Source organism: Pelophylax lessonae, assembly GCF_965119305.1.
Source record: "Pelophylax lessonae genome assembly, chromosome: 1".
Taxonomy (NCBI): domain Eukaryota; kingdom Metazoa; phylum Chordata; class Amphibia; order Anura; family Ranidae; genus Pelophylax; species Pelophylax lessonae.
This window is the reverse complement of record NC_138768.1, coordinates 436,119,284-436,137,460: the sequence shown is the minus strand read 5'-3', so window position 1 is coordinate 436,137,460 and position 18,177 is coordinate 436,119,284. Positions and strand designations below refer to the sequence as shown.

General features: G+C 43.1%; 1 protein-coding gene across 1 annotated transcript; it reads left to right on the top strand.

Annotated features, from left to right (window-relative positions):
- Nucleotides 1-923: 923 nt before the first annotated feature.
- Nucleotides 924-17,508, top strand: LOC309544678 (THAP domain-containing protein 2-like). The gene is made up of 4 exons (XM_082243590.1): nucleotides 924-1,038; nucleotides 7,331-7,422; nucleotides 12,046-12,241; nucleotides 16,716-17,508. Exons 2-4 carry the CDS (start codon nucleotides 7,355-7,357, stop codon nucleotides 17,004-17,006), a joined length of 555 nt encoding a protein of 184 aa, XP_082099716.1. The 5' UTR covers nucleotides 924-1,038; nucleotides 7,331-7,354; the 3' UTR covers nucleotides 17,007-17,508.
- The last annotated feature ends 669 nt before the right edge of the window (nucleotides 17,509-18,177 follow it).

Genomic DNA, 18,177 nt, shown 5'->3' with positions numbered 1-18,177 from the left:
ATCGCCGCCATTACGCGTCAAAAAAAAAAAAAAAACAACAAAAATGACAAAAATCTTTCCCTTAGTTAGTAAACGCAATAACTTTTGCGCAAACCAATCAAAATACGCTTTTTGCGATTTTTTTTTTTTTAACCAAAAATATGTAGCAGAAAACAAATTGGCCGAAAATGTTAAAAAATTTTGATTTTTATATTTTTTTTGGGGGAATTTCATATAAAAAAATGCGAAAAATATTGTTATTTTTGCAAAATTGACGCTTTTTTTTGTTTATAGCTCATGATCAAAAAATCGCACAGGTTATCAAATACCACCAAAAGAAAGCTGTTTCTGGGAAAAAAATGACGTCAAATTTGTTTAGGTACAGCGTCGCACGACTGCGCAATTGTCCGTTAAAGTCACGCAGTGCCGAATCGCAAAATACCCCCTGGTCAGGAAGGGGGTAAAATCTTCCGGGGCTTAAGTGGTTAAAGCAAGAATATGCAGCCAACCTGGACAGACTAGAAATGTCTAAAATTGAGCACTGAGATGCAAATAATAATAAATAAAAAATGATGAACAGAATTTTAAAGGGGGGGGGGAGGGAGCAATTTCTGCTACACAAGGCATGAGCAAACCAAATGTCATCCAGCTCGGGTTTCCAATGACTGTAAATGCATACCTCCACCTACACGCCTTCTCCTCCCTAAAACCACACACACCAAAGGTAATAAACTTACCTCCGCTCGCCGTTCATCGCAGCCTCGCTTTCACCCCACAAACAATGATGTCATCCAGAAAAAAAAACACCGATTTTGCTTCTCTGTTGTAATACAAATAAAGATGAGTGAAGAAAAAAAAAAAGGTCGCTCGGTTGACGTCGGAGGTTTAATAAAAGCTGATTGGCTGTAGCGGCAGTGCTATGTGGTGAGGCTGTCGCCGTTTCATTTGCACTGTTGTAATCGGGCTCGGGCGCCATTTTGGTACACCCTGACCCTACTGAGGTGTCCCCCCAGTTTTAGGGACTGTACAGCGCCGTTGTGACGCAATCTCGGAATAAAGGTAGGGATATATTGTACGCCGAATGAAAAAAATAGAAATAGTTTCAAAAATAATTTTTCACATAAATGTGTGAGTCCAGGGTCCATCATAGCGGTGTCAGCAGCGTAACCATAGTGATATATGTGCGGGGACAGTAGGGTAATGTATGCTGTTCTGTGTGTAAAGTGATCGGTCATCCTGAACAAATCAGAGCTTTGCTACTACATGGTGAAGCTAAGGTTTTCGCCAAGGAAGGGTGGCAGCCTGTAATCTGCTTCAGAAACCCTTCCTTTGGAATAGGTTGGTGTTTAATCAGTGTGGGAAGGGAACGTTGTGTTGTCTGTGGAAGCCAAACTTTAGACTTGCCTCCAATTTTAAAGTTCTCATTTAAAAAAAAAACCAATCAGTAGCACTCTGCTTAGGGATATGTTCAGTACTTATCTTTTTGATAAGCAAGGTGTAAAATCTTCATAGTCTTGAAGACCTAAAAGGGCCACATCTAGCTGACCATCAAGGTGTGTCGGATGAAGTGCTGACACTTCCGGGAGTGTCTGGTGACACTCTGATACGTCTAGGTGTGTCAGATGACACCCCGACATTCCACTTGTGTCAAATGATGCACTGACACTTCTGGTTCTGTTAGATGACACCCTGGCATTTCTGGGTGTGTGTCGGGGGATGCCCTGACACTTCCGGGTGTGTCGGATGATGCCCTGACACTTCCGGGTGTGTCGGATGATGCCCTGACACTTCCAGGTGTGTCGGATGATGCCCTGACACTTCCAATTGTATCAGATGATGCCCTGATGCTTCCACATGTGTGAAATGATGCCCTGGCAGTTCCAGGAGTGTTGGCTAACACCCTAACTCTTCCAATTTGTGTCAGATGACTCTGACTCTTCCGGGTGTGTCAGATGATGCCCTGACTCTTCCGGGTGTGTCAGATGATGCCCTGACTCTTCCGGGTGTGTCAGATGATGCCCTGACTCTTCCGGGTGTGTCAGATGATGCCCTGACTCTTCCGGGTGTGTCAGATGATGCCCTGACTCTTCCGGGTGTGTCAGATGATGCCCTGACTCTTCCGGGTGTGTCAAATGATGCCCTGACTCTTCCGGGTGTGTCAGATGATGCCCTGACACTTCCAATTGTATCAGATGATGCCCTGACGCTTCCACATGTGTGCAATGATGCCCTGGCACTTCCAATTGTGTCGGATGATGCCCTGACACTTCCAATTGTGTCGGATGATGCCCTGACACTTTCAGGTGTGTCGGATGATGCCCTGACACTTTCAGGTGTGTCGGATGATGCCCTGACACTTTCAGGTGTGTCGGATGATGCCCTGACACTTTCAGGTGTGTCGGATGATGCCCTGACACCTCCGCTTGTGTTGAACGATGCCCTGACACTTTCAGGTGTGTTGGATGACACCCTAATGCTTCCAATTTGTGTCAGATGATGCCCTGACTCTTCTGGGCATCATTATACAAAAAAAAAAAAAATGGGCTAACTTTACTTTTTAGTTTTTTTTTATTCATTAAAGTGTATTTTTTTCCCCCAAAAACTGCTTTTGAAAGACTTCTCTGCAAATACAGTGTAACATAAAAGATTGCAACAATCGCCATTTTATTCTCTAGAGCAGTGATTGCGAACCTTGGCACCCCGGATGTTTTGGAACTACATTTCCCAGGATGCTCAACTACACTGCACAGCGCATGAGCATCATGGGAAATGTAGTTCCAAAACATCTGGGGTGCCAAGGTTTCTCCATCACTGCTCTAGGATCTCTGCTAAAAAACATATAAAATGTTTGGGGGTTCTAAGTTATTTTCTAGCAAAAAAATACTGATTTTAACTTGTAAGCAGCAAGTGTCAGAAAAAGGCATGGTCTTTAAGAGGTTAAACTGCCCTCACTTCCAGACTAAAGTTCATTCCTTTGATCTAAAAGAAGGAAAAGATACATTGTAAAACATATGCTTATCTTAGTAGTGTTAACAATGTTGATAAACATTTGCCAGGGTTTTTTTTTTTTTTTTTTTTCCAGCTATGAGTGAGCAGGAATCGAAGACATGCAATTTTAAATCATGAGGGGGGTGAATCGAGATCGCAATTTTTTTAACGATTAATGGTGCAGCTCTAATGTGAACTGTACTTTTGCAACCTCTGACTTTTTTATTTTAATCAGTAAAGGTGGGGTTCATTATCTCCCTGCTGACCGATGAGGCCCAAGCATGGGCACATCACCTTCTGGAACAAGGCAATCCTATCCTTAACCGCTTTACGACCACCCGCTGCCGGCAGGTAGCTGCTCCTGGGCAAACCGACCTAGCTATACGTCGGTCGCGAGCAGGAGGCTAGGGGGCGAGCGCGCGCTCCCGCCCACGCTCAACAGCAGGGAAGCTGATGCAGCCGCCTGACACCCGCGATCGTTCCCCGCTGAGAGAGAAGAACGGTCAGCTGTTGTAAACACAGCTGACCGTTCTTCTCCCTGAAATGATCATAGAGCCCCTGTGATCCTTCTATATAGGATCGCAGGTCTCTATGGTTATTTCACAAGCCACGCCCCCCCCCCCCCCCACAGTTAGAATCACTCCCCTAGGCTCACATTTAACCCCTTGATCACCCACAGGGTTAACCCCTTCCCTGCCAATGGCATTATTACAGTAACAGTGCATATTTTTAGCACTGATTACTGTAGTAATGTCACTGGTACCCCCAAAAATGTCAGGGGTCCGATCTGTCCGCCGCAATGTCCCAGTCCCGCAAAAAAATCGCAGATTGCCGCCATTACCTAGTAAAAAAAAACAATAAAAAGTACATAAATCTTTCCCGCAGTTAGTAAACGCAATAACTTTTGCGCAAACCAATCAAAATAAGCTTATTGCTTTTATTATTATTATTTTTTACCAAAAATATGTAGCAGAAAACAAATTGGCCTAAAATGTTAAAACATTTTGATTCTTACATTTTTTTTTCGGGAATGTTATTTTCTTTCTCACCCCTGCCTTTTCTCTTACCCCCCTCCCTCTTTCTCTTACCCCCTCTTTATTACCCTCTCTCTCTCACCCCTTCTCTTTCTCTCCCCACTCTTTCTCACCCCTGACCTTTCTCTTCTCTTATCCCCCTCTCTCACCCCCTCCCTCTTTCTCTTACCCCCGCTCTCTCTCTCACCCCCCCTTTCTTGCCTCTTTCTCACCCCCTCCACCTCTTTCTCATCCTCTTATCTTTTTCTCATCCCCCTTCCCTTCTCTCTCACCCCCCTTCCCTTCTCTCTCACCCCCCCTCTTTCTCTTACCCCCTCTCTCTCTCGCCCCCTTTTCTCTCTGTCACCCCTTCTCTCACCTCTCTCTTACCCCTTTGTCTAGTAGGCTAAGCATTCAAAACATAGTTACATAGTAGGTGAGGTTGAATAAAGACAATAGTCCATCTAGTTCAACCTGTGTAGGTGTGTGTGGCTGTAATCATCTCTCATACCCCTGAATGTTCTGATCCTTGAGATGTAAGTCTAAGAGTCTTTTGAAAGCCACCATACTACCCGCAGAAACCACCTCTTGTGGTAGAGAATTCCACAATCTTGTTGCCCTAACAGTAAAGAACCCCCCGCGTTGCCTGAGGTTAAAACGCTTCTCCTCTAATCGCATTGTATGCCCTCGAGTCCTCATGCAATCCCTTCGAATGAACAGCTTTTTTTCTAAGCTGGGATCCCCAGTAAGATATTTATAAATTGCTATCATGTCCCCCCTCAGACGTCTCTTCTCCAGGGAGAATAAATCGAGCGATTGTAGACGCTCTTCATAGTCAAGGTCCTCCAATCCCCTAATTAGTTTAGTTGCCCTTCTCTGGACTCTCTCCAGCTCCAACACATCCCTCCTGAGGACTAGCGACCAGAACTGGACGGAATACTCCAGATGCGGTCGGACCAGACCGCATAATAAAACATATTTTATTATTTATTTTATAGCCTGGATTTTGTTTAACCATTCCCCTTAAGCGCCTCCCACTGGTAAGAGTTTGGCCACACATACACGTGCTGGTCGTCTCTTACCTTGTGTCCCTTATTTGGAAGTCCAAAAGTTGGGTGGTATGTATACCCACTTGTACTTTTTCAAGCACATACTGGTGGCTGTCATACCTTCTGGACCCTTCTCCTACTAACACTCATTACTATCATTTACTCCAGCACACCTCCAAAGAGTATACTGCCTAGTAAAGTGTGTTGGGAGGGGGTCTCTTAAATTGTTTTGTTATTTATTTTATATTTTCAAGTTATTTTATTTTTATTTTTTAATCCTTTTTCTATCACAAAGGTGGCTAACCCTTACCTATCCCATCCAAAACGAGAAAAAAAAAGCTTTAGGAAACCTAAAATCCCTCTTTGCAGTGGGGCTGCATCTATACTGCAGAGGTCAACTGCTCCTTTTTGCCTAGGGGTCGGAAAAGCAGAAAAGGGGGAATAAGGGTGCGAGGACCACCAGTAGGCTGTGCAGAGGAGTTTGCGGTAGTGAGGCATCGGGTAAGTAAATGTCCCCTAGACATAAGCAAGCAGTCAACCCGTGCAGTGGGGGAGCAGGATCTTAGGTTTTCTGAAATTGAAGGTAGGCAGAGTTGATATAAAGTGAACGTTTGTTCTGGCTAGTGACAAGTGTACAAACCTCTATCTTGAATATAATAATATTGTTGAAGAACAAGCATGTAAGTGTGAAAGTCACATAAGGATTACTTTATGGTAATACATCAAAAATAATTAAAATATGGCACGCTGAACATACCCTAAGCTTTTCCTTTGACCACTTGAAGACCAGGCCTGTTCTGACACTTTTTGTTTATGACACTTATGTTATATATAATATAATATAAATACTTTTTTTTTTTTTTTTTTAGCAGAGGCCATGGAGAATAAAATGGTGGTCGTTTTTTTTTTTTTATTTCACGTGGTATTTGCACAGTGGTTTTTCAAGAACAGTTTTTTTTTTTTTCTTGGCAAAGTACACTTTTATGAAATTTAATGCAAGAAAACACAATATATAACCCAATTTTTGGTAAGGTATTAAAGAAGATGTTACATCGATTAAACAGATACCTAACATGTCACTTTTTACAATTGTGCAAGCCTGTGGAATAGCAACAAACTACGATACTTAAAAATCTCCATAGGTGATGCTTTCAACATTTTTTACAGGTTACCAATTTAGAGTTCCAGAAGAGGTCTAGTGCTATAATTATTGCTCTCTCTATACCGTTCAAGGCGATACCACCTATGTGTGGAGCGAACACCGTTTGCATATGTGTGTGCGACCTACATATGCGTTCGTCTCTGCGCATGAGCACAGGGGGACGAGGGCACTTTAAAAAAAAAAAAAAAAATTATTATTATTTATTTTATTTTAAAAATGTATTTTTACACTATCCCTTTTTTAAAACATTTTTTTTTATCATTTTCATTGCTATCACAAGATATGTAAACATCATTTAGCAATAAAGCATGATAGGTCCTCTTTATGGGGATATTTGGGGTCTAGAAAATCTCTCCTTTTACCTTTTTGAAAGCATGAGATAAAAAAAACATTAATCTCATGCTTTTTCCCCAAAAAATGGTGGTGTTTACAGTTGCCCTAACTGGAAGTGACAAAAATGTTCCGGTCTCCTTGGCCATACAGATGACCACAGACTATCCAGTCTTCGATCACTTCTATCATCATTGGCCACAACTGCCGTATCGGAAACCCAGTATGGGCACCGGTGAGCGACCGGAGAAGGGGGTGACCCCTCCCGATGTTTGCAAAAGTGACCCAGTGGCTAACCAGCCACTTGGATGACTTTTATAGGGTAGTGAATAGCTGGCTGAAAATATGGCTGACTGCTGCGGCCATAACTCCGGTGCCTGGTGGCAAGTGGATAAACTATTTTATGTAAAGAAACGTTTTTCTTAGGTTTAGTTTTGCGTAGACCGCAAGTAGAATATTCAAAAGTATTCAAAGTATTTCCTTCACAAGGTAATAGTATACCTATATCTGGTTACAATAAATGTGATTGTAGATTTCTTTCAATTGAGAAATATGGTTGTCCTTTTACATTGGTGTCAGGGTTCCACTGTTTTGTGAAATAAAGACAATTGTATTAAATTAACTGATAACATTTTTAATCTTCAGATTAGTCTCTTCATTTTCTTAATAGCTTCCATTTTATCCTGTGGACTGAGTTCTGGATTTTGCTAGAGCATGGCATCCATCTTTTTCCATGTAGTTATTTTCTGGATGCAGATCTGTGTTGCATACATCTGGTAATATTTTTTTATTTCTAAATACTGTTTCAGGGTTTTTTTGTATGGCATCTAACAATGCCCGCATGTGCTGCCATTAACTGCACAAGCCGACAAACACGTGGATGCGGAAAGTCTTTTCACCGGTAAGGAGTGAAATTCAAACTTATAGTAATTGTTTATGGAATTTTGCCTAGATTGTGCTAAAAAAGAAAAAACACAAACCCAAATGCTACTTTGTGTTGGACACTCATCGGGGCCTAAAATTAATTGTAACCCTATTCCTCCACAGTCACCTTGGCAATTACTGAGTATACCCGGTATTGTCTGTGATGGATACCCTTTGCCATGCCTCCCTGAACCCACATGACAGTTTTGAAAAACTGTCTGTCAGCTCAGGCCCCAAGTACTACATTGTGGGGAAGCAGGAATCTTAAACATACTTCCTTAAATCAGGAAGCTCACAGAATTTTTACTGAGTGGCAGCAGGGATGAGAGTGGTGGGGGAGCAGCAATAAAGGAAAGTTTAGGCACCAGAGCTTGCCTTACATAAAGTGGGTTTGTGATTTTTCCTTTACTTTATTTCAACAGAGAACTTTACCAGTGGTCCTTAACCCTGGTCCTCAGGGCCCACTAACAGGCCAGGTTTGCAAGATAACTGAAATCCATCCCAGGTGATATAATTTGCTGCTCAGTGATTGCAGTACTCTAGTCTGCATCTCCCCAAGGTAATACTTAAAATATTGCCTGTTAGTGGGCCCCGAGGACCGGAGTGGAGGACCACTGCTTTACACCAATCAAACAAAATTCATAGTCTAATGTTCTTACTCTTATGGCCACAAACACATACTTTGATGGAAGACAATCAAAGTGAATCTGTAGCCAAATGTTTTATTTATTTTCTTTAGTTTTAGGTAAAGTTGTAAAACCCCATCAGTTTTATTACTGTCTTTATCCCTGTTGGCGACATTCCCAGCTTGTCCTGGTGATCTGTCACTGGGACAGAATGTTGTGAGAAATCCAAAGTTTTACAGCTGTCTCCAGAGGTCAGGGGAAATTTTCCTCCATCTCTACTAGTGACACAAGACGCAAGACACAGCCAGCAAAAAAAAAAAAACTGTCAGGAGTCCTTTCCCTTTTCTACTCTAAAGCCAAATCATTTAAAGTGGTTGTAACCCTAAAAAGAAAAAAAAGATCCCTTTGAAGGCATGATCTAAAGCACAGTGCTTGTGCCATGTCATTTTTCTCATCCTAATGTGTAAGATACCTGGTTAATCATGCCAGTTCATGTGTCCCCCTGTCTGTGCTGACCACAGTAATCATGGCTGCTGAGCCATGATACTGTGGTCAGTTTACGTGCCTCTGTCACTCTGCTCTGAGCTTCTCCTCCCTCCCTCCCTCCCTCCCTCCCTCCCTCCCTCCCTTCCTGCCTGTCAGTATGAGAACCTATCTTGTACCCGCCACTCCCGCTGCTATTCCGCTGCAATTTTCAGCAAAAATTGTTGTATTCCCTCCGAATTAAACAATTATTAACTACAGCATGTTTTTTTTTTTTTTTGGTTTTTTTTTTGACAAGGCTAAATACCCTTTTTCATCCCGCAGCTGTGCAGTCACGTGATTCCCCCGCCGCTGGTTGTCTGACGTCAGAGATAATCTCAGCCCTTCCCGCTGCTCTGCTTAGATCGGAGAAAGAGTTTGGCGGGGATCACGTGACTTCACAGCTGTGGGATGAAAAAAGGTATTTATCCTTGTCATTTAAAAAAAAAAAAAAAAACGCGCTGCAGTTAATAATTGTTTAATCCTAAGGAGATACCAGTAAAGTCACAATGTGACTTTATATACACTTTCTTTTGCTCTGATGTGGAATTTTAATAGCAATTTTGTAGATTCAGTAATGATAGTACAATCATTTACAGTGGGTACGGAAAGTATTCAGACCCCCTTAAATTTTTCACTCTTTGTTATATTGCAGCCATTTGCTAAAATCATTTAAGTTCATTCTTCTTCCTCATGAATGTACACATAGCACCCCATACTGACAGAAAAACACAGAATTGTTGACATTGTTGCAGATTTATTATAAAAGAAAAACTGAAATATCACATGGTCCTAAGTATTCAGACCCTTTGCTGTGACACTCACATATTTAACTCAGGTGCTTTCCATTTCTTCTGATCATCCTTGAGATGGTTCTACACCTTCATTTGAGTCCAGCTGTGTTTGATTATACTGATTGGACTTGATTAGGAAAGTCACACACCTGTCTATATAAGACCTTCCAGATCACAATGCATGTCAGAGCAAATGAGAATGATGAGGTCAAAGGAACTGCCTGAAGAGCTCAGAGACAGAATTGTGGCAAGGCACAGATCTAGCCAAGGTTACAAAAAGATTTCTGCTGCACTTAAGGTTCCTAAGAGCACAGTGGCCTCCATAATCCTCAAATGGAAGATGTTTGGGACGACCAGAACCCTTCCTAGAGCTGGCCGTCCGGCCAAACTGAGCTATCGGGGAGAAGAGCCTCGGTGAGAGAGGTAAAGAAGAACCCAAAGATCACTGTGGCTGAGCTCCAGAGATGCAGTCAGGAGATGGGAGAAAGTTGTAGAAAGTCAACCATCACTGCAGCCCTCCACCAGTCGGGGCTTTATGGCAGAGTGGCCCGACGGAAGCCTCTCCTCAGTGTAAGACACATGAAAGCCCGCATGGAGTTTGCTAAAAAAACACCTGAAGGACTCCAAGATGGTGAGAAATAAGATTCTCTGGTCTGATGAGACCAAAATAGAACTTTTTGGCCTTAATTCTAAGCGGTATGTGTGGAGAAAACCAGGCACTGCTCATCACCTGTCCAATACAGTCCCAACAGTGAAGCATGGTGGTGGCAGCATCATGCTGTGGGGGGTGTTTTTCAGCTGCAGGGACAGGACGACTGGTTGCAATCGAGGGAAAGATGAATGCGGCCAAGTACAGGGATATCCTGGACAAAAACCTTCTCCAGAGTGCCCTGGACCTCAGACTGGGCCGAAGGTTTACCTTCCAACAAGACAATGACCCTAAGCACACAGCTAAAATAATGGAGTGGCTTCACAACAACTCCGTGACTGTTCTTGAATGGCCCAGCCAGAGCCCTGACTTAAACCCAATTGAGCATCTCTGGAGAGACCTAAAAATGGCTGTCCACCAACGTTTACCATCCAACCTGATAGAACTGGAGAGGATCTGCAAGGAGGAATGGCAGAGGATCCCCAAATCCAGGTGTGAAAGACTTGTTGCATCTTTCCCAAAAAGACTCCTGGCTGTATTAGATCAAAAGGGGGCTTCTACTAAATACTGAGCAAAGGGTCTGAATACTTAGGATCATGTGATATTTCAGTTTTTTCTTTTTTAATAAATCTGCAACAATGTCAACAATTCTGTGTTTTTCTGTCAGTATGGGGTGCTATGTGTACATTCATGAGGAAGAAGAATGAACTTAAATGATTTTAGCAAATGGCTGCAATATAACAAAGAGTGAAAAATTTAAGGGGGTCTGAATACTTTCCGTACCCACTGTATGTGTTTGTGGTGTGTGTGTGTGTGTGTGTGTGTGTGTGCTTTACAGGCGAGCTTAACTGAGCTTTCTGCAGTAAACTTTTTATTAAATGCATGTTACATGTGTGAAGAAGCATTGGTTATAGCTACAAAGTATAAATAAACTGGTGTCCAAGTTTTATTTATCCACCCTGACAGTGATGTGTCTTGGCTCACTACTGGATTTAGGAAGAATCCCTTCAGGATTTAGTTAGTGTGAACACTGGTTCACACTAACCTCTGTGAACCACTAGGGGTGTTAGTGTAAAGTTAATGACAACCCCAGATCGGTTTGCAGAATGCAGTGTGAACTCTCAAATGGTGCAGGAATCTGGTCACATAAGTGTGAACACCCATGCAATCTGATTCCAGGGTCCTACACCATTTTGGTGCGAATGCGATGCAATTTCAGCCATACAGTTTGTATAACAGAATTTGCATCGCACAGACATCGCATGCGATCTGCACAGCAATGCGGTATGAATCGCATGTGATATCTGTGATCGCACAAGTGTGAACCCAGCCTTAAAGTGGTTGTAAACCCTTACATATACCGAGTGAAGTGACTGGCCTCAGGTGAAACAATACGCAGAGATTAAAGAAAGCCTATATCACTTGTACCTGTTTATCTGCAGTCTTCATTTCTCTACTTCTGTTCAAAGTCCAGAATTTTAAGGCTTGTCTGAGCAGTCAATAAAAAGGGGGCAGACAGCTGAAATTACACACTACAGAACTCAATGAGGAGAATTCTCAGGCTAATTGGAGGGAAGAGATACTCCCCCTTCACACAGCACACAGGAACAGAGCTGAGGCTGTCAAATCAGCTGGAGCTCCCTCCTCTATCACCATTTTTCTCTTGGTGCTAGGAAAACTTGTCAGAAGGGATTCATGTTTATAGCAGAGGAACGAAGCAGCAGACAAAAATTACATTTAGTGCTCCTAATTGAGATAAATACACACTAAAGGTATATGCTTTTTTCATATTTATTGTCTGAGGTTTACAACCACTTTAAATCGAATACAGCAGCTCTAGGTCATGGTCTGTGTAGGCTGACACTTACAAACGCCCAACTTCTAAATCTGCCTGTAACATGCTTCTATGTACTATTTTTGAATCTCAAAGATGAAATCTCATTCGATAGTTCTGCTATCAGTGACGTGAAAATGAAGACACTGATTTTAAAAGATGACTATCTTTGCAGATTTCCACATGGGCGACCAGAGATTCTGAAAATATGGGTTATGAATATGAGGCGCAATACATTTAAACCTTCCTCCAAAGCAGTGCTGTGCTCAGATCACTTTGAAGAGTACTGTTTTGACCGAACTGGCCAGACGATTCGATTAAGGATAGATGCTGTGCCAACAATTTTTTCTTTTCCTGGGAAATCAAGAAAGGTAATTTAATGTACTTGCATGCTCTTAATAAATATGTTAAATGTATTGCACTTCTGCTGGAAAAAAAAAGATTATATAAGGAAATGTTATTTAAATGTTGGATAAAAATAAGGTCTACAACTTCAGAATGCTCTCATAACTGGTAATACTAGTTTAAAGTGTATCTAAACAAAGGAAAAAAATGTAATATAATTTAGCTTACCAGTTCTTAGATGTGGTGGTTGTTTTGATTCTGACAGCAATCTGCTTCCTGTCCTACAGTGACAATGCTCACTCACAGTACTGTGCATTTAGAGGAGCAGCATTGTCACCCTAGGACAGGAAATTTGTTAGGACTATAAAACTCCCTATTTGAAAAAGCACAGGAAGTTACTACCCCACTGGGAGACCAATGGCTAATTTCTTCACTTATTAAACAGATATAACAAAATGCTTTCAATTATTTAACAGACCAAAAGGGTTCAAATAGGAGATGTTCACTGTTTGGCCCCGTTCAGACGGGGCAAACTCCATGAAGCAGACCTGCCTGGTCAGCAGTTGATCTCTCTGCTGATCCCCGCTGAGCAAGCGAACGTCCGGCCCGTGTCCGCTCTGCTATGCAGAGCAGACACAGACACAGCCTGCTGTTCTCCATGGGGCAATCGGATGGAAACGGACTGCCTGTCCCTTTCCATCCGACTGTCACCCGATCTGATCCTGCGGATGGATGGGGAACGGATCCTCACTAAGCGGACAGGATCGGATCGAATGCTGGCAGGTGTCCGCTGACATCCACCACTCAATAGAGAGTTTTGGATTGCCTGGATCAGTCTGTCAGTGAGAAAAGGGCCTTAGTGTTTACATACATTTTGATGTTTATGTGCTTTTCTCCATCGTTCATTGACGGACGCAGTCTCTGTTCTTCATAACAGTAGGGTTATACTGCCCCCTACAGAATTAGGACACTAGGCAGAAAAAAAGTTCTGGCTACGCCTATGGGCAGTTCCAGGGGGTATACCCTCTCTCCCTGCTATAGGATGTCAGTTTTAATCTGCCTAGTCAAGAGTGAGGACCTAGGTCCTTGCTGGGATCTCTGGTCCTGGCAAGTTTTTTTTCCTAGCTAGTTTTTCACCGGATTTGTTTCCTGTGAGATCTACAAGCAACTATGCCGGATCTGGGCAACTGGCTGGATATCTAAATCCAGTGGTCATTCCAGCCGGGCAGCGAGCACACGCAGACCCCAGCTCCGCCTTAGGTCGGCCGCGACGTAGTCCCACAGGACGGGGACTGCCCTGCAAGTTAAACGTCTCGACAGGTCGCATACGACCGGGTCTAGGCCTGAGTCGCAGCGTTCCTATTGGCCGACAGCCCCCCCACTTTGGCGGAGAGGGGTTCTGTCAGGAGATGCAAGTGTATGGTGAACAAGATCGGCGCTAATTCAAAATAGGATCAAAATGAGAAGTGAATGTGCTGAGAAACAAAATCAGTGCTTAATCAAACCCAATATAACAATAACTGAAAAAAATCATACAATAACAATGGTGCTGTGAATAAATCCAATGTGAAACAGTTCAGAAGTCGTTCCTGGTTCCTTCCATGAGACTGGACTATCTGGGCCTGACTTTGGATTCGTCCTCAGCCAGGGTGTTTCTTCCTTCAGAAAAACTTCAAAGGCTCCAGACTGAGATTCAGTTACTGCTGTCTAGCAAATGGTCATCCCTTTAGACTTGTATGGGAGTTCTGCGACTGATGGTGTCGTCCTTCTAAGCGGTACCTTTCGCTCAATTCCACACGAGAATGCTTCAAAAGGAAATCCTTCTCAAATGGAACAAAGATCCAGATTCCCTGAACAACCAGATCCAGCAGAGCCAGGTGACCAGGGGGTCCCTGATATGGTGACTTCGGTCCCCGACGCTCAAACAAAGAAAATCCTTCCTCCCCATAAATTGGACAGTGATCACCGCGGATGCCAGTGTGTCCAGGTGGGGAGGTGTTCTAGGCAAGCTTTCTGCTCAAGGAGTCTGGTCTTTGGAGGGAATCCAAGGTACCAATCAATGTTCTGGAACTGAGAGCGATCAGGCTTTGCCTAGTTCACTGGACAGAGTTCCTTTTGGGCTGTCCAGTGTGCATTCAATCGGACAATGCCATGGCTGTGACTTATGTCAATCACCAAGGGGGCACCAGGAGCTTAGAGGTGGCAAGCATCCTTCGTTGGGCGGAACGTTTTGTTCCAGCTCTTTCCGCCGTTCACATTCCAGAAGTGGAAAATTGGCAGGCGGATTACCTCAGTCGGCAGGCCTTGGCTCCAGGGGAATGGTCTCTCCATCTTGAGGTATTCCAGCAGCAGTGCCTTCGTTGGGGCATTCCAGAGGTAGATCTGTTGGCATCTTGGATCAACAGGAAAGTCCAGAGGTTTGTGGCCCAATCTTGGGACCCTCTGGCAGACGCCACATATGCGCTGGTAGCTCCGTGGGGTCAGTATCAGCTGATGTATGCCTTTCCCCCACTCAAGTAGCTGCCAAGACTTTTTTGCAGGATCGAGGCGGAAGGGATTCCGGTCATCCTTGTGGCTCCAGACTGGCCTTGCGGAGCTTGGTACACCAACCTGGTCAGGCTAGTCGCAGACGTTCCTTGGAGACTTCCTCTCAGGAAGGATCTACGATCTCAAGGGCCGATCCCAATTAAATTTGCTGGCTTTGATGGCTTGGCTGTTTAAAGCCAGGTGCTGAAGGGACAGGGGATTGTCTGCTTCCGTGACTCCCACTCTGCTTATAGCGAGAAAAGCGACTTATCGAAGGATCTATCATCATATGTGGAAGTCATATATTGCGTAGTGTGAGTCTATTGGGGGTTCATCCTTGCTCTTACTTGGTGGCCCGGATCTTGGCCTTCCTTCAAGGAGTTGATCAAAAATTGGCCTTGAGTACTATCAAGGGTCAGATTTCGGCCTTGGCAATTTTCTTCCAGAGGTCATTAGCCACCCACTCCCTGGTGCGTAACTTTGTCCAGGGGTTGCGATGCTTGGCTCCTCCGGAGCGACCTCCGTTACCACCTTGGGATCTTAATTTGGTGCTGTCGGTTCTCCAGAAACCTCCCTTTGAAATATTCAGGAGATTCTCCTGCTTGCCTTATCCCAGAAGGTGGCTTTTTTAGTGGCTATTACTTCTGCGCTCAGGGTGTCGGAATTGGTGGCATTGTCCTGTCATCCTGTCGTTCTCCCTATCTGGTGGTTCACAGAGATAAAGTGGTGCTTCATCCGGATCCATCCTTCCTTCCGAAGGTGGTTTCCAGTTTCCACTTAAATGAGGATATTGTGCTACCCTCCTTGTGTCCTAAACCTTAGCATCCTAAGGAATTTGCACTGCATACTTTTGATGTGGTTCGGGCAATCAGGGTGTACTTGGCGACTAATAAGTCTTTTTGAAAGTCAGATTAACTCTTTGTACTCAGGGATGGACCAAAGAAAGGGCTGCCTGCGTCTGCTGCGACTATTTCCAGATGAATCAGACAGACGGTTGTGCAGGCTTTTCAATTAAGGGTCAGGTTCTACCTTTCCTTGCCCATCAGGCATCTTTGGTTCAGGTTTGCAAGGTGCCTACCTGGTCGTCTGTTCATACCTTCACAAAATGTTATAAGGTGGATGTGCTGGCATCTGCAGATGCCTCTTTTGGCCACAAAGTTTTGCAGGCTACTGTTTAAGACTAGGTTTCCACTAGTGCGGCTACGAAGTCGTGCTACTTCTAGCACGACTTCATAGCGAAAGTAAACTGAGGCTTCAGTGAGACTTGTCCCTCATATATAGAGGGAAGTCGCACTGAAGACGGCTCAAAAGTAGTGCACAAACTACTTTTGAAGTCGCCGCAACTGAAGCCGCGGCAGTGGAAACGGGCCCCATTGAAAACAATGGCTTTTGACTTGCTGTGTGACTTGACATGTGTCAAGTCACACCGCAAGTCGCACTAGTGGAAACCGAGCCCAAGGGGTGTTTTAAGGTTTTTTTTCGGGTGGGTCTCATCTTATTCTGATGAGTCCTATGTTGCCTGGTTGGCTGTGGTTCAGCCTTGGGGAATTATTTTCTGCTGTTCCCACCCCTCATGTTTTTTATGGTACTGCTTTGGGACATCCCTACTGTTATAAAGAAAAGAGACTGCGTCCGTCAATGGAATGATAGAGAAAATTGGATTTTTGTCTTACCCTAAAATCCTTTTCTCTGAAGTTCATTGACGGACGCAGTTCCCGCGTCTCTATTTTGAGTTGGGTTGGTATTGTTTTCTCTGACACTGCTTTGATACAAAACTGACATACTATAGCAGGGAGAGAGGGTATACCCCCTGGAACTGCCCATAGGCGTAGCCAGAACTTTTTTCTGCCTGGTGTCCTACTCCTGTAGGGGACAGTATAACCCTACTGTTATGAAGAACAGAGACTGCGTCCGTCAATGAACTTCATAGAAAAGGATTTTACGGTAAGACAAAAATCCAATTATTCCTTTCAGGACAGAAAATTACAGAACTGGACTCCAAAGCTTGAGGATGGCGATGAACAGTTTTCTTTCCCACCTCCATCACTCCCGGAACAGATGCCTACTCAAAACATAGTTGAAAAACGGGTTACCTTGGAACACGATTATTGTATTATGGACAGCCCAAAGGCTCTGAAAAAACGGCTCGATGAAGCCTTAAGCACCCTTCACAATGTAAAAAGGAGACTGAAGATCACCCAACAAAAGTTCAGGAGGCTAAAATTCAAGGTTCAGTCTCTTGATCTTTCTGAGGATCCTGTGTAAGGAATAATAGACTTTAAGTGACTTTGTAAAAGTAATTTGATACTGCTTTATCCATATGTATTCTTTAGTCAATGTACATACAGAGTTTTATACTTAGAAGCCTTATGTGTGTAAGTGTGGGATTTATGAAGTTCTAAAATGGAGAATAAGGAAAATAATTACAATGTATAACTACAGTAAGTGAGTGTTATTGCATTGACATAGATGGGCTTAGTGCGGCCCCACCCATGCAGCCACATGGTAACTAACTGCAAGATCTCCATTCCAATGTTTCCATCTGCTTAACAAAATGAATGCCCATACATGGGCACATTGAGGCACCCAACACTTTTTATTTGCTGACAGCCCAAACTGCAAACTGACGGTCAGGTGCTCAATAGCCATGGCCTGATCTGTCAAATGTGGAGCTTCAGCCTGTGCATGGGTGGCTTTGCATATCCCATAGCATACAAGAAATAGACATGTAGATCTCTGCAAGACCAGAGTTTTACAACTAATTTGCTTTATAGGATTTTGAAAGAAAGCAGAAAAGCAGGATTTTTTAGGTGCCAAAGAAAATATATACAATCAACAGTTATAAAAAGTTATTTTTATGTGATACAAAAAACTCACAAGATAAAACCATTGTAAGATCAAGAATGGTTCTCAGCACAGGTTGATGCTCAACGTGTTTCACCAAGATTATTGGCTTCTTCAGGAGACTTACAGCCGTGTACGGGATCAATATTCTGAATAGAGCAGAAAACAATGATATCAAAATAATGAAATAGTAAACAAAATGTCAATGACACAATCTAAGTATAGTTGGAAAGTACCAAACCCATAATTTACATAATGTGATCAACATAATGATCCCTTACAGGACTATCAACATAATAAACATAATATAATTAACACATAAATCACTTCCATATGGCCCTCACCTTGAGCAATCATAGGGCAGCAAGAGACCGGTTGAGATAGATGGCAAATGGGTCAATAAAATATCAGTGTGTCACAGAGGGGATAAGTCATCACCTATAGAGGCCTGTGTATATTCAAATAAACTTTTTTTAAATTATTGGTAAATAAATTCCATTAAAATTGCAAATAAAGAAATATACATATAATATATATTATAAAATTATATACACATATATACATCTCTTACAAGGGCTATATTACCCATCTC

Coding starts and splice junctions, on each gene's coding strand:
- LOC309544678 (XM_082243590.1), top strand. CDS start 7,355: ATGCCCGCATGTGCTGCCATTAACTGCACAAGCCGACAAACACGTGGA. Junction 7,423..12,045: donor TGCGGAAAGTCTTTTCACCG/GTAAGGAGTGAA, acceptor CTATCTTTGCAG/ATTTCCACATGGGCGACCAG. Junction 12,242..16,715: donor TTCCTGGGAAATCAAGAAAG/GTAATTTAATGT, acceptor TATTCCTTTCAG/GACAGAAAATTACAGAACTG.